The sequence below is a fragment of the Limulus polyphemus genome, unplaced genomic scaffold (assembly GCF_000517525.1).
Source record: "Limulus polyphemus unplaced genomic scaffold, Limulus_polyphemus-2.1.2 Scaffold5529, whole genome shotgun sequence".
NCBI classification, from domain to species: Eukaryota; Metazoa; Arthropoda; class Merostomata; order Xiphosura; family Limulidae; genus Limulus; species Limulus polyphemus.
The window spans coordinates 37776-54336 of record NW_013671139.1 but is presented as its reverse complement, the minus strand read 5'-3'; the positions used below and the strand labels follow the sequence as shown (position 1 = coordinate 54336).

General features: G+C 32.6%; 1 protein-coding gene across 1 annotated transcript in view; it reads right to left on the bottom strand.

Moving 5' to 3' along the window:
- Window positions 1-305: 305 nt before the first annotated feature.
- LOC106472692 (protein SON-like) overlaps window positions 306-16561 on the bottom strand; it is a 27983-nt gene continuing 11727 nt past the window's right edge. The window contains exons 2-5 of the mRNA XM_022401240.1: window positions 11221-11368; window positions 7236-7301; window positions 4728-4843; window positions 306-1629 (exon numbers count right to left, since the gene is read on the bottom strand). Coding sequence (XP_022256948.1) covers window positions 1498-1629; window positions 4728-4843; window positions 7236-7301; window positions 11221-11326 — 420 coding nt within the window. The 5' untranslated portion in view covers window positions 11327-11368 and the 3' untranslated portion in view covers window positions 306-1497. The remainder of the gene's footprint in view (window positions 1630-4727; window positions 4844-7235; window positions 7302-11220; window positions 11369-16561) is intronic.

The following is a 16561-nucleotide window of genomic DNA, read 5'->3' as shown; positions in this document are numbered from 1 at the left end:
ACTATTGAAAACTCAGAAAATCCTTTTCAGATCCAAAATGATCAATGATCTAGATAATTTTTTTGTAGTGCAGTGAGGTGTCTCAACCTTAGTATGCCCATGAAAATTGTTACAAATCTGATCACACATTTATTAACTCAAAACTGCGAAAATTCCCTATCTTCCCATTATATAAAGTGATCCAGAATCCGGATCCAGACCAATCTTGGGGAGGACCATCCCATACTGATTTTCCATCTAATGTAAAACTTGTGTGTACATCTGCCTATTAGTTTTCAAGATATGTGTACAGAAACACAGACAGGGGACAAGGATAACAAGTAGTTTTATTAATACTAGCAGTAAGTGATACATTTAACATTGACTTACATACCTATATCTTTACTATGTCTTGGTGTTCCTTACCTGATAATATCATATGGGTGCAGTTTCAAGTTTATTAGTAATACCTTATAACTGATGGGGGGGGGGGAAGAGTAAATTATCCTGACTTCTGTGCTTCTTGAACTAAAATTGTGGTATGCTTAAACAAATCTACTAACCACAAATAAAAACGATAGTTGTAATAGTTACAAACAGTTACTTACTTTACAATGAAAACTTTTACTCAGATAGAGTTATGAGCTGAAACTAGTTTGTGGATTATTTTCAATTAAAAATTTTTGATGAAATATTTATAAGTGATAATGAAGGTTATAACCTTAAATATTTAAATGATTTCATTACCAGCTAATAAACTTCAACAAAAAACCACTTGCTAGTTTTATATCAAACTTTACAAGATCTTCTCTCGAGACTAAAACTTAAAAACACGAACTATAATTTTGTTCTGTTACAAACTGAACACTTTCATAAATACACTCAGTAAATTATATATTGAGAAGTAATTCTTGGTTTCCAACTAGTAAGAAGCTCTAGCTTGCTAATAGACAAACTTACATGTAACTCATATATCTAAAATAAATCATGTTTTTTACAGCTCCTTTCCTTACAGTGCAGGTTCTTTATAAAACAATGAAATATTGAAAAATTATTCAACCTTAACACAGAAAGAAGTTCTAGGATAATGTTTAAGAATGGTTGGATTTCAGTAAGTACACACAGCACTATGGTAGTTTTCAGTAAGTACACACAGCACTATGGTAGTTTTCAGTAAGTACACACAGCACTATGGTAGTTTTCAGTAAGTACACACAGCACTATGGTAGTTCTCAGTAAGTACACATAGCACTATGGTAATTTTGTCTTTCTATTAAAATGAACTACATAAACCAGCATAATAAAAATTGAAAATTAACATTCTAGTATGCACAAACGGCACAAGTTGAAAGTGTTCTGAATTGTTCGTAATATTTCTCAACCCAAACCACAGATACTCACACAGTAACACACAACAAAACTTTTACTTTAATAATTACAACACACTGAAGTGTTTCCCAGTCTTATATCAAACAGTTTCCACTTGAGATGAGATAAAAAGAGTGTTTCAACACAGAACTACAAGGAGTTGTCCAAATCTCGAGGAAGAATTCCCAAAGCCTGCAGACAAACAGTAGCTGTTACAGCTTTTGCTTGTTTTTTACTTGGGCTAGAAACAGCAGGCTGGTACTCTATACCATTCACTCGAACCTGTGAACGAAGGATAACACATTTAATGTTGATGTGTACGTATAAAGCAAAGTTGTCTATCTGTGTGTTAACACAAATAATGTGAACATCTATCTACCTATAGAGCAAAGTTGTCCAACTGTCTATCTGTGTGTTAACACAAGTTGTAAGGAACTGGCTGATAACACAAATAATGTGAAAATCTATCTACATATAGAGCAAAGTTGTCCAACTGTTTATCTGTGTGTTAACACAAGTTGTGAAGAACTGGCTGATAACACAAAAAATGTGAACATCTATCTACCTAAACAGCATAGTTGTCCAAGGTGCCACAAGTTTTAAGGAACTGGCTGATAACATAACACAGGACTGCAAAGTTAAACTTCATAAAAGTTGTTTTGGTTTTAATAACAGATTTTACATAATTCAGCTATGCAGATTTCAAAAATAATATATAATTTTTTATCACATAAGGATTTTTTACAAATCGGGAAGAAAACAAAACTCTTAGTTAGATCAAATTATTATTTTTGTTTACCACAATGAACATTTTTTATTATTGCATTTGTTAACAAAAATACAAACAAACTGAAGAAAAGGAAAAAACACTGATGTGAAACGAATATGCATCCTCATTCACCTTGATTTCTTTGTGAAATCTACGTCTTTTAGTCACAAAACTACATGTTGTGGTCTTTCTTTTATGTATTGCGTCTGGAGCATCTCGTTTCAATGACCAGCAGTAATCAGCCATCATGCTGATGTTCCACTTTCCCTGATACCTCCTCTCTATTTCCCTGATGTCTTAATGAAACCTTTCCCCTTGTTCTTTGCTGAAGGCACCGAGATTTTCAGAGAAATAGTCAATATGTGAGTGTAAGAAATGAATTTCCAAGCTCATATTACAATCCAATTATTGGAATTTATCAAGCATGATATTGACAATATTTTCATAATTTGGATCCTTGTTGTTTCCTAAAACTTTGTCAATAACATCTTTAATGGCAAGCCATGCTTCTTTTTCAACTTTCCTCATTGTCCTTTTGAACTGTTCATCCGAAGTCAATTTCTTAATCTGAGGCCTAACAAAAATACATTCTTTAAATTTTGCTTCTGGAAGAGCTGGGAATTGCCCATATGGATACTTGAAACAGTCGCCATCTTTGTCTAAGGCCTTTACAAACTGCTTCATCAAGCCCAATTTTATGTGAAGTGGAGGTAATAGGACTTTCATTGTGTCAACCAAACTTTCACATTCAATGTTTTTCGATCCTGGTATCAGGCTGACTCTTCATGGCCATTCATTCTTTATCCAGTGCTAACCTTTCCCCTCTACGCAACCACAGCAATGGGAACGGGCTTGGAAAAATCAAGTATAACCGGATTGTTGACCCAACAACACACAAAGGACTTTTAAGTCTCCACAAAGTAGCCAACCATGTTCTTTGTATTTGACCTTATTAAGAAGTTCGAGACTTTTGTACGTTTCTTTCAAGTGACCCAAATGAGCAATAGGAACAGATGTATATATGTTACCATGGTGAAGGAGAACATCTTTTAGACTTCTTTTGGAGAAATCAATGAACAATCGCCACTCACTTGGTTCATAGACTGCAGTTCCTAGCATTGGTATTAATTCAGCAATATTGTTACAATAAACCAGTGAACCTTCTTGCAGTAAGTATGGTATTAACTCTTTCTCATGATTTCTGTACCATTAAAATGATGTCCCTGGAGAAAGTAAGCTCTTAGCCTGAAGTCTGGACCCCAAGATCTCTGAAGAATCCTTTGGAAGGTTCAAATCTCTCATCAAATCATTAACTTCTTCTTTTGTGAAAAGTTGTGGTTCAACATACGTTTCAGGTTGAAAACAATCCCTATCATCATTTCTATTGATTGGAGTAGGTACAGGTAAATCAGGTCCATGAGCCATAGATTGAAGGTTCAGATAAGAAATTTCCTTTGTATTTCAAGTTTTGTAGCCTTGCACGTTACATGAGCAAAAACAGCAGTCATCTCCGTGGTTTCTTGGCTCACACCAGACCATTGGAATCTCAAAAGACAAAGATTTTTTTTTACCTGTAGTCAATTTTCTCAATTCCTCGACACAAATGGAGCAAACTTTGTGCAGAGCCCAAGATTTGTCTTGGGCCCCAAGTTTCATTCAAAAATATGCTTAATACGATTTTTGAATGAATTATGTAATGTTTTTCCTTTGTTTCTTTACAGAATGTTTAAGTATTTACACAATCTCTTGTTGCCCTAGCAATGAATAAATAATATTGAAGAGAGAGAAAAATAATGTCAAAGTGCGCACACACACACAAACAAATACTATCCAGAAATGACATCGTGCGGCCTGTTAACTGTTAATATACTAGTGGTGTGTTTCTTGTGGTTCTAGAATGATTGATAAGACTCTCACTTCACGATTGGTCTAGAGAAATCTATAGCCAGTGGTTGTCAACATTGTAAGCATAATAAAATGTGACCCAATTTCAGTGAAAATTATTCACTAATGTAAAAGTGCATGTGTGAAAAATCTATACACGATGAAGAAAAATGGATATCATTTTCGGACTCAACATACAGGAATTACAATAAAACCATCGGTGGCCTGTGTAATTTATGTGAACATCTATCTGTCTATAAAGTTGCCCAACTGTCTATCTGTGTGTTACTACAAGTTGTGAGGAATTGTTTCATAACACAATTAATGTGAAAGTCTATCTATCTATGTATAAAGTAAAGTTGTCCAACTGTCTATATGTCTGTTACATCAAGTTGTGAAGAACTGGCTGATAAGAGAATTAATGTGAAAGTCTATCTATCTATGTATAAAGTTGTCAAACTGTCTATCTATCTGTTACATCAAGTTGTGAAGAACTGGCTGATAACAGAATTAATGTGAAAGTCTATCTATCTATGTATAAAGTAAAGTTGTCCAACTGTCTATCATGTCTGTCATATCAAGTTGTGAAGAACTGGCTGATAAGAGAATTAATGTGAAAGTCTATCTATCTATGTATAAAGTTGTCAAAGTGTCTATCTATCTGTTACATCAAGTTGTGAAGAACTGGCTGATAACACAACTAATGTCAACATCTATCTATTCTTACTTTAAACAGAAATGTCTTTTTGTGGGAAGGTCCATTTTCATCAACTAGACTGAACTGAGGAGGATCCCAACGTCTCTTTGTACAAAGTTCCATTATGGCTGATACAGGATGTTTACCTAAAATAAATAAAATTCTGTCACATAATTATATTTTCAAGTTCATTTACTCTACTTGTTCAGGATGGGCTGAAGCCAATAACATATATATATACCTAACTAGAAAGAAGCAAAAGATTTATTTCAGCTTAATGCCATATATTTGTTACCCGAGACAAAATTTACTGTTCTATTAAAAAAAAAAAGCAATAAATAATCGTTGAACCAACATCTCAGCAGGGTAATAACTGATATCCTTAAAAGCTAAAGCACTCTTTAAGTTACATCATGTAAACTAGTTTTTAACATCAATTGTATAATCCACTACAGAGCATGAATCAAAGACCCAAAATAACTAAGACGGCCCACTTCCTTTCTTACAGTTACTATGCCATCTATTTAACTACACCCTTTATGAATGATTAGGAGTTTATAGCTTATGATTAAAAATGTATTTTTCTTTTTCTTCTATTTGATATGAGATCACACAGACCGAAAAATAAGCTAATATTTACGTCATGTTAATTCATACGTGAGGCCACATTAATGGTAAGAATTTTAAGAAGTTTGTGAGTCGTAATATGAGTCACCATAATATGATGTTCATAGTTTTGCTCAGAGCTACATGAGGGCTTTCTTAGCAGTTATAGACAAGATGGAGGGCAGCTAATCAACATCACCCATCGCCAACTCTAGGGCTACTCTTTTACTAATGAATAGTGAAATGGACTGTCACATTATAACTCCCCCATGGCTGAAAGAGTGAGTGTTTTTGGTGACGGGGATAGTAATGTGCAACCCACAGTGTGTGAGCTGAGTGCCCAAACCACCAGGCCATGAATACGATAACAATTGAACATAATACGGGAAGAGATGCTATATCGAAGCACTTTAATTATTTGCAGTAAACACACTTTAGACACATATCAAGTATTATTCCATTTTAGAATGAATATTTTTATTGAAGATTATGAAATAGGCCTACATATCAGCATCCTTATCAACCATAAAAATAAACCATTAAAATGTATGGAAACCAACAAATAATTGAATGTAAACATTTTTGATAAATGGGATAAACTGCAAAGTAAAGTATTTAACATGATACAAAGTTTATAATTTCCATGCATAGTATACTTTTACAGGAAAGCTTTCATATTTTAGGGAGGGATGATAACAAAAAATTATGGAGTTTACAGAGGGATGATAACTGTAAAAATATGGAGTTTAGAGAGGGATGATAACTGTAAAAATATGGAGTTTAGGGAGGGATGATAACTGTAAAAATATGGAGTTTAGAGAGGGATGATAACTGTAAAAATATGGAGTTTAGGGAGGGATGATAACTGTAAAAATATGGAGTTTAGGGAGGGATGATAACTGTAAAAATATGGAGTTTAGGGAGGGATGATAACTGTAAAACTAGTGAGTATTGAGAGTTTGTTTGTTTGTTGAATATTGCTCAAAGTTACTCAAGGTTTATCTGCACTAACCATCTTTAGTTTAGACTAGAGGGAAGGCAGCTAGTCAACATCACAACCCACTGCACTGACCATCTCTAGTTTAGACTAGAGGGAAGGCAGCTAGTCAACATCATAACTCACTGCACTAACCATCTCTAGTTTAGACTAGAGGGAAGGCAGCTAGTCAACATCATAACTCACTGCACTAACCATCTCTAGTTTAGACTAGAGGGAAGGCAGCTAGTCAACATCACCAACTCTTAGGTTACTCTTTATCAACAAATAGTAGGATTGATTGTCACATTATAATGCCCCCACAGCTGAAAGGTAGAGGATATTCAGTGATGGGATTCAAACCAGTGAACTAAAGATTGTGAGTCGAGTGCCCTAACCACCAGGCCATGCCAGATGAATATTGAGAGAGAAGATAACAACAAATATTTCATACCAGTTGAGCCCCAAAAATATATAGAATTTATAGGAATTTTTAAGAGGAATATTTAATAGGATTTCTATAAAATAATGCTTGGCTTGAAGTTTTGTAGCTGCAACTTATCTTTTCAAAGTAACTGCCACTGAGCATTTAATTTTTAGCTGGAAAGTAAAATAACACAACACTTGATCAGTAAAACCATTGATGTCCTGTGGTGAGCTCAACATACTAATGTTTCTAAAACTAGTTCAGCTGCTTGACCATGTGGAAATGTGACGTCACTGCCTAGATGGGTAGTTCCATGTAGCTCACATCTTCAAAATAGCAAAGGTAAGGTAGTGGAGAAAAACGGATAATTTTCTCAACATATAATACTGACTGTCAAGTATAATTGGTATAGTTTTATTTTTGAAGAAAACGATTTTATATATTTGATATAATACTTACTAATCAATTCATACACATACAATAAAACATGTAAAATAAAACTACTTAAATGTATACGAAAAGGCCTTACCTGAAAAGTCTTTAGCAATAGCAGTAAAAATTGGCTTTTTTTTCATCTCACTTCCTGCCACTAGCCCTGTAAGTATAAAAAACACAAGATTATCAGTAAATATTTTAAATTTCATTTATTCAACATTACATAGCTAGTACAAAAGTCTAAGTCAGAGAATGAATCTTTCATAAAGGTTATTGTCTTTCGAGTCATATGGTGAGCATGAAGACATAGTGAAGTTATCATTTTACAAAACTTTCAGTGCCAATTGAAGAAGACGTGAGATAAATATTTAGTTATTCTACCCGCACTTTCCTTTATAGATCTATGAATGTCACAGGTTACAAGTATGAAGACATAGTGAAGTTATCATTTTACAAAACTTTCAGTGCCAATTGAAGAAGACGTGAGATAAATATTTATTTATTCTATCCGACACTTTCCTTTATAGATCTATGAATGTCACAGGTTACAAGTATGAAGACATAGTGAAGTTATCATTTTACAAAACTTTCAGTGCCGATTGAAGAAGACGTGATATAAATATTTATTTATTCTACCCGACACTTTCCTTTATAGATCTATGAATGTCACAGGTTACAAGTATGAAGTCATAGTGCAGTTATCATTTTACAAAACTTTCAGTGCCGATTGAAGAAGACGTGAGATAAATATTTATTTATTCTACCCGACACTTTCCTTTATAGATCTATGAATGTCACAGGTTACATAATTGATTTCAAATTATAGTAATCGAACAGAATATAAAACTACAATATAATAGAAGGGTGCACAGAGAAGAGTATTAAAAGTATTGTTAAATGGATTAGAGTCGCAGATCATAAAAGTAAATGTTATAAAAAACTAACAGTATCATAGGGGCTAGGCATTATATCTGTTAATGGAAGGTCCTTTGGATTAAATCAAAAGAGATTCTTTAAGTTTTCCATCATGAAAGCTATCACAAATCCGAAAAATTTGATCCGATAAGGTGTTTCGTAAATTATGTTGATGTAATGTTCAACGGTGGCTTTTTTGTTGTCAAGATTTAGAGTGGCACAAATGTGTTCTTTGAAATCATCATGATTGGATGACTGGATTCACCTATGTATGTGGCTGAACACTGTGTATATGTAATTTCATAGACGGTGCTCTTAAGTGTTCAGGATTTCTCTAAGCTACTGGTGTTAGTACTATTTATGTGATCTATCTGACTTTTGTATGGAGCTTGAATTCTTACACAATAGCTGAATGCCTTGATAAGATATTCCAGGGAAACACATAAGCTGAGTAAGATACAGGAGGGGGAAACTAAATTTATTAAGTTAATTTCTAAGTTTCTCTTTCGGGGTTTAAGATTTTTGACCCTGAAATGTCAAAGAATGTTTGAAAATATGTAACGAAAGTTACTTGAAGAGAAGAAGTGAGAAGGACATTCTCAAGCTGACTCCTTGATTATAATAAAAAACAACAACTTCAAAACATAAAACTTGAAATTCTTCAAATTAAACTGTATGATCAGTTTAATAAGCTTGAACAAGATAAGGATTATTCTAAAAATGTAAATCAGGTAACTATTTGCAATCTTTCTCAATGTAAGTTAACAGCAGAAGAACAAAAAGTTTTATAGATGGGGTAGGAACTGGCTATTTCACCAAAAGTCACACCCCATTAATTTAAAATGTGAATTGGAGAATTTGGTTAAGCAGATTATTAAAGAGGTCAGGAGACTAAGAAGAGTATTAAAGCGGTCAGGAAACTAAGAAGAGAATTAAAGAGGTCACGAGACTAAGAAGAGTATTAAAGAGGACACGAGACTAAGAAGAGTATTAAAAAGGACACGAGACTAAGAAGAGTATTAAAGAGGTCACGAGACTAAGAAGAGTATTAAAAAGGACACGAGACTAAGAAGATTATTAAAGAGGTCATGAAACTAAGAAGATTATTAAAGAGGTAATGAGACTGGGTGGTAAAAATGAAGATGATTCATTCAACAAACAAAATATCTTTAGTAACAAGATAAAAGTTAAATCTGTCCAGATAAGAGCAAAAACTAAAGATGTTGAGAAATATTGAATATATCATTTTACTAAAAGCAGATAAATGAAGTGTTGTTGTAGTTTAGATAAAACTGAATATGTTAGTCAGATAGAATTAATAATAAATGATTCATTGCATTATCTAGGACTAGAGAGAAATCTATCAAAGTCCACAGAAATCTTCAGATTAACTTGTTATTGAAAATTTAAAAATCATGTGAATTAAAAGATAAACTTTTTTAAAGTTAAATAATATGGTTTTTTCTAAAGTCCAAAAAGGATGATGTCCTCTTACATATATCGTATTAGCTTTCAATTATTATTATAATATAGTTAAGTTTCTAGATCAGTGTTTCTCCATACATTTCAAAACCTGCATCTTTTACAAAATATTTTGCAGGTTTTGTAATCAAACTTAAGCTTTTTCGCCTTGATGCTTATGTGATTTGTTCTAATCTTAGTTCCTCTTCAAACAGGTTCCCATTCTTATTGCTTTGGACTGTATAAAAAATGATGCCAGACCTAGGTTTCATTTTGAAATTTTAAGTTTTCAGGAACTTTTCACTTTTAGTATGACTCATACTAGGTTTCAGTTTAATGAGAGAAATTTTTATCAGAAAAATGTAATCCACTGGCACTTGTTTAATTAATTTAAAATCAAAATTAGAAACTTCCTTATATCCTTCCTCTCTATCGGTTTAGATATGTAGACAATATTATCTTGTTTAATTAATTTAAAATCAAAATTAGAAACTTCCTTATATCCTTCCTCTCTATCGCTTTAGATATGTAGACAATATTATCTTGTTTAATTAATTTAAAATCAAAACTAGAAACTTCCTGATATCCTTCCTTTCTATTGGTTCAGATATGTAGACAATATTATCTTGTTTAATTAATTTAAAATCAAAACTAGAAACTTCCTGATATCCTTCAAGTGAATGTCAACCTACAGTAGTAACAGTGCAGGAGTTGTGTGTCCTTCAAGTGAATGTCAGCCTACAGTAGTAACAGTGAAGGAGTTGTGTGTCCTTCAAGTGAATGTCAACCTACAGTAGTAACAGTGCAGGAGTTGTGTGTCCTTCAAGTGAATGTCAGCCTACAGTAGTAACAGTGAAGGAGTTGTGTGTCCTTCAAGTGAATGTCAACATACAGTAGTAACAGTGAAGGAGTTGTGTGTCTTTCAAGGGAATGTCAACCTACAGTATTAACAGTGAAGGAGTTGTAGGTCCTTCAAGTGAATGTCAACATACAGTAGTAACAGTGAAGGAGTTGTGTGTCTTTCAAGGGAATGTCAACCTACAGTAGTAACAGTGAAGGAGTTGTGTGTCTTTCAAGGGAATGTCAACCTACAGTGGTAACAGTGAAGGAGTTGTGTGTCTTTCAAGGGAATGTCAACCTACAGTATTAACAGTGAAGGAGTTTTGTGTCCTTCAAGGGAATGTCAACCTACAGTGGTAACAGTGAAGGTGTTTTGTGTCCTTCAAGTGAATGTCTACCTACAGTGGTAACAGTGAAAGAGTTGTGCGTCCTTCAAGTGAATGTCTACCTACAGTAGTAACTGTGAAGGAGTTGTGTAACAGCATGTTTATTAATCCTGAGTGATAAGAATGTTGGCTGAAAAGTCTTGATTTGGATCAATTGAGCAAATGGTTATTGATTTTGTGATTCTTAAAAAACACAAGTTCCTAGATTATGGGACTACATGAGTCAGAGGTAGTCTGTTATAAGGTACTAGAGCATGTGAAAATTTGAAATGGTGATACATGTATCTGATAACATACAAATAAATATGTATGTGTGTGATCTTTCGCATGCGTATTAACATTACTTAAAGTTATTCATCAATGATGAATAACACAAGTGAATCAATTTCAAAATGTACCAGTAATTTTGTTCTTACTGCATATAGAAGTATCTTTAAACTTTTTCTGTTGATTTAAATAAAATTAGATGTGACTAACCTTTTTTATCAGTCTTAACATTTAATAATAAAGGCTCCAATGAGCCTTCCTTGTTTTTCCCAAGCCCTTCTCCAGGATTCCAGCCCATCTTTTTAAGAAGGTGCATTCCAATCCCTTCTTTCACAGGAGTTGCTTTAGATAACTGGTCCTGCAGGATGCACACAGAAACACTAACTTTCACATAAACAAAAACAGATGGGTGTTGGCCACATGAAAACTTACCTTAGAAAATGTGTACTTTAAGTAATAATTCTAAAAAATGCTCTTATTCATAATTAGTAGTGACCTACAATTATAAATGTATTATTTAGATATTTGAATCCAATGCAATCAATGTCTTCAAGCTATTTCATATTAAATGAAATTTATAAGAACTATGTACAAAGTTAATAAGAGTCAGACAAGATTTTAATGGTAGAGTTGTACATAAATGAAAGCCTAAAGTGTATGAAATTACCTGAAATACTAAGTTTCACTGAAGAATGAACACCTTACCTGAATTTTATTTTAACTTTTTAAAAAAAATCTTCAACTGTTTATATCGTATAAAAAAAGTACAATAAACCCTTTTGGTAATTTAAATTTACTCCAAGATGTAATACAAACACTAATATAATACATGTAATAGAAACACTATGTAAATGGTGAAAATTTAAAAATAAACCAAATCACAAAACGTGATAAATTTTTAATTAGTTGAATGCTGAAATAATCCTTCAAAACAACTATGTACCATAAACTATAAACATTTCAAAACAACTATGTACCATAAACTATAAACATTTCAAAACAACTATGTACCATAAACTATAAACTTATTAAAACAACTATGTACCATAAACTATAAACATTTCAAAACAACTATGTACCATAAACTATAAACATTTCAAAACAACTATGTAACATAAACTATAAACATTTCAAAACAGCTATGTGTACCATAAACTATAAACATTTCAAAACAACTATGTACCATAAACTATAAACATTTCAAAACAACTATGTACCATAAACTATAAACATTTCAAAACTACTATGTGTACCATAAACTATAAACATTTCAAAACTGCTATGTACCATAAACTATAAACATTTCAAAACTGCTATGTACCATAAACTATAAACATTTCAAAACTACTATGTGTACCATAAACTATAAACATTTCAAAACTACTAAGTACCATTAACTATAAACATATCAAAACAACTATATATCATCAAGTATAAACGTTTCAAAACAACTATGCACCATAAACTATAAACATTTCAAAAAACAAATATGTACTACTAACATCAAACACACTAGAATACCTTAATAAAGCTGTAAACAAACAAAAAACAGTTTTCTTGTTCAGTTACTACTAACACCAAACACTAGAATACCTTAATGAAGCTGTAAACAAACAAAAAACAGTTTCGTTGTTTAGCTACTACTAAAAGCAAAAACACTAGAATATCCCAGTGAAGTTGTAAACAAACAAAATCAGTTTTGTTGTTTAGCTACTACTAACACCAAACACACTAGAATACCTTAGTGAAGTTGTAAACAAAAAACAGTTTTGTTGTTTAGCTACTACTAACACCAAACACACTAGAATACTGTAGTGAAGTTGTAAACAAACAAAATCAGTTTTGTTGTTTAGCTACTACTAACACCAAACACACTAGAATACCTTAGTGAAGTTGTAAACAAAAAACAGTTTTGTTGTTTAGCTACTACTAACACCAAACACAATAGAATACTTTAGTGAAGTTGTAAACAAACAAAATCAGTTTTGTTGTTTAGCTACTACTAACACCAAACACACTAGAATACATCAGTGAAGTTGTAAACAAATAAAAAACAGTTTTGTTGTTTAGCTACTACTAACACCAAACACAATAGAATACCTCAGTGAAGTTGTAAACAAACAAAAACAGTTTCATTGTTTAGCTACTACTAACACCAAACACAATAGAATATCTTAGTGAAGTTGTAAACAAACAAAAAACAGTTTTGTTATTTAGCTACTACTAACACCAAACACACTAGAATACCTTAGTGAAGTTGTAAACAAACAAAAAACAGTTTTGTTATTTAGCTACTACTAAGGTCAAGAGGAAATAACTGAAGCTGTATATCTCAAATGTTGAGAAGAGAAAGTTTATACAATTTAGTCTCACAAACACTGTAACAATGTAGAATAGTTAAAAATTATGTTTTCTTAACAACATTAGTAATTTCAACAATACAGTTTAAAATTTTTTAAATAATAACAATAAATATGAAGAAATTTGGCTACACCTTAAAAGGTAGATACATGTTTTAAACTTTAATATAAAACATGGTATATATACAATTAAAGAAACTTAGAAATTCTTTGCATGATAGGAAATGAGTAGACATAAACAATATAATTTAACATCAAATAAACTTATATGTACCAAGTGCATTGTGAAGAGAAGTACTGTAGAGAGGCAGTCATGCAATACACTGGCGCTCTTACCTATCCTCTTGATGATGTTTCTCGAGGCTTCGCTTTAACCTGTGGCTTAGTGGACAGAAAAGCTTCATCCAAAGTATCCCTGCAATAAGCTCTCACTTTCAGGTGTGTATCAGTGGGTTAATGAAACAATTGTGCTTAGTACCACATGTGAAAAAACTACAGACTGACAATTTTAAACTCTCTTCTCTACATTTATATACCTATATTTATAAAAACTACAAATACAAGAAATACCAAAAATAAAGTGTTGGTAAACTTTTGTATGATATGATGAATTAAGTAGTTTGTTGGTTAAGTTGCTTATTGTAAGATATACAATAAAGAAAACTGAATTGGAATTATTTTTAAAACTGTGATACAAAGAAACTTAAAAAAAATTTTCAATGTACAATTTTCACTGAGGCTTGAGAAGCCACACAGAAGGAAGTGAATCAATAAATTTAATAACCTATTAATGACTTGTTTTATAGGTTAATTTGTCAGACTTGTAAGATGTTTTAATGTATTTCTCCTTGCCTATCATGTTGACTCTTCTGTGATAGATTAAATTATCACCACAGTTTATTTTCATTATTACAAAAATTGTTTTAATTTTGTTGAACATCTCTGAATGAACGAAGATATCACAATGATAATGACATTCAGTTTTGATCTGTAAACTTTGTATCACAATGATAATGACATTCAGTTTTGATCTGTAAACTTTGTATCACAATGATAATGACATTCAGTTTTGATCCGTAAACTTTGTATCACAATGATAATGACATTCAGTTTTGATCTGTAAACTCTCTATCTACAGATTCATTACGATTACTACTCTTCAAGATTAAAAGTGTCTATATTCAGTACATAAATCTTGAGGTGAAAGAGTAAATTCTAAGCTAGTATACCACGTAATACTGAAGAGACCAATCAATGTAAGCAACACGAATCTGTAATATTTAAATGTGGCACTTAGCACATTACAGTAACCCATAAGCAGACACACACAAAGACAAATTAAGGAAAAAAAGATATCTTTCTCAACGTAAGCCTTTCTTGTGAATATGAGGCAGTTAGAAATCTCTTCTTTCATACGTATGTGAGTAGACACTTATGAAATCTGCTCTATCCTGGTGAAATATTCATATAAATGGTACATTTTATTAATGTACTAAATCAAGGAAAACTTGGACATACCTCCAGTCGACACATGGCACACTTGTTGGAACTGCTTTTATTTTTTAAATACAGCATACAACATTTGGAAGATGAATTAATTATTAAGTAGTACAACAACAAATTATAGATGATTAATTTTTCATTCTGAACACAAGATTTGAACCTTATTTTCCAAGAAATAAGAACTTACCTTGAGAAAATCATCTAAAAATAGGAAATAATTCTCAAAATTACTCTACTTACCTGAGAAAAAATCAACAGCTTGAGCTAACCTGCTAATAAGAGCAAAGTCACAGAAAACACATTTTGAAGGATATGGTTTATAACAAATACAATCATGTTGAAATTCATAAGTATGTGATTTTAAATGAATGGTAACTTACGTATTATTCTATACATCTTTTCCACATCAAAACCTAGATAAATTTTTCAAAACCAAATTAAAACAAAAGTATCCCCCTTTTGGAAAGAACTTTTAGAAAACTAAAGTATACTTATGAATATTGTTATTCAATCTTTTTATACTGGGTAACTAATGCAACAGAACAGGTAGCCATTGTAATCTTATTTATCAACTGTCTGATTAGTCATAAAAAATGTCATAACCAGATAGATAAACCTGTTTAGTTATTGCTTTTGAAAACTGTGACAGTTAACATCAAATCTTCAATAATGCAATCTCTAATACTTAGGAGCTTGACTGAATCCTAAAGTCAGGAGATCAATCAAGTCTAAAGTTTTAGACTGGTACTCACTTGATAACAAACCAAGGCTCAACACTGAGCTCTTACAGTTCTGTCAAATTTTACATTTTTCAGAATTAATTTCAAACATGTAATTACAGCAGGCCTTTCCTTGTTTAGTTGGAACTGAGGCTGTCAACAAAACATATAACTAAAAATTCCCTCATTTCCTTTAGACATTGCAGAATTTGTATCACTACCCATAATTCTCTACTTTCCCACCTTCAAAATGAGAGCCAATTCAATAGAAAACCTAGTGATGCATCTATTTTGTTGGGGGAATTTGTTTAGATCAAGACAATTGATCTGCTACTGCAGTCATCACCTGTGGAACATGGCAAGCTAGTAGGGTGATATGATAGGAGTGGTCCTGAGAAAGGAGATCCAAGGTTCGAAAACAAAGAGCCCTGGACCAATTACTCAGAAGTGGCCAAAGGAAGACCACAGGGTGTGACACCATATGGCAAGAACTCCATAGAGGCACACTCATGAGATATTACATCTCATCTCAACTCACCAAGGGTAGATATATTGGTTTATTGGACACAATTAGCATGGATACTTACAACCACAACTCAATCATCAGACACTATGATTCTCTTGCTTGCTGTGGGAGTAGGGTGTTTAAGTGATACATCACAGCGATACAACTACTCTACCATTAGATACAGGGGGTCCAGGCCTCTGCAGGAGTAGGAAGAATGACAAAGACAGAAAGATGTATGAGTGTGAGATAGTGATATGTGCCAAATTTCACTTGGAGATTGTGGTGCATCTATATGCAATGGGATGATCCACACTATACCCCTGCCCCACTTTTCAAGAACTCATGTTCTAGCCCCTGGTGTTTAGGTTCCAGTTGGTAAGGATTCTTCATGGTCCACCATCTCAGCAGCTGGAAACCGGTAAGTGACAAAGGTATCCCATGCTCCACTCGAAGGGGGAGGG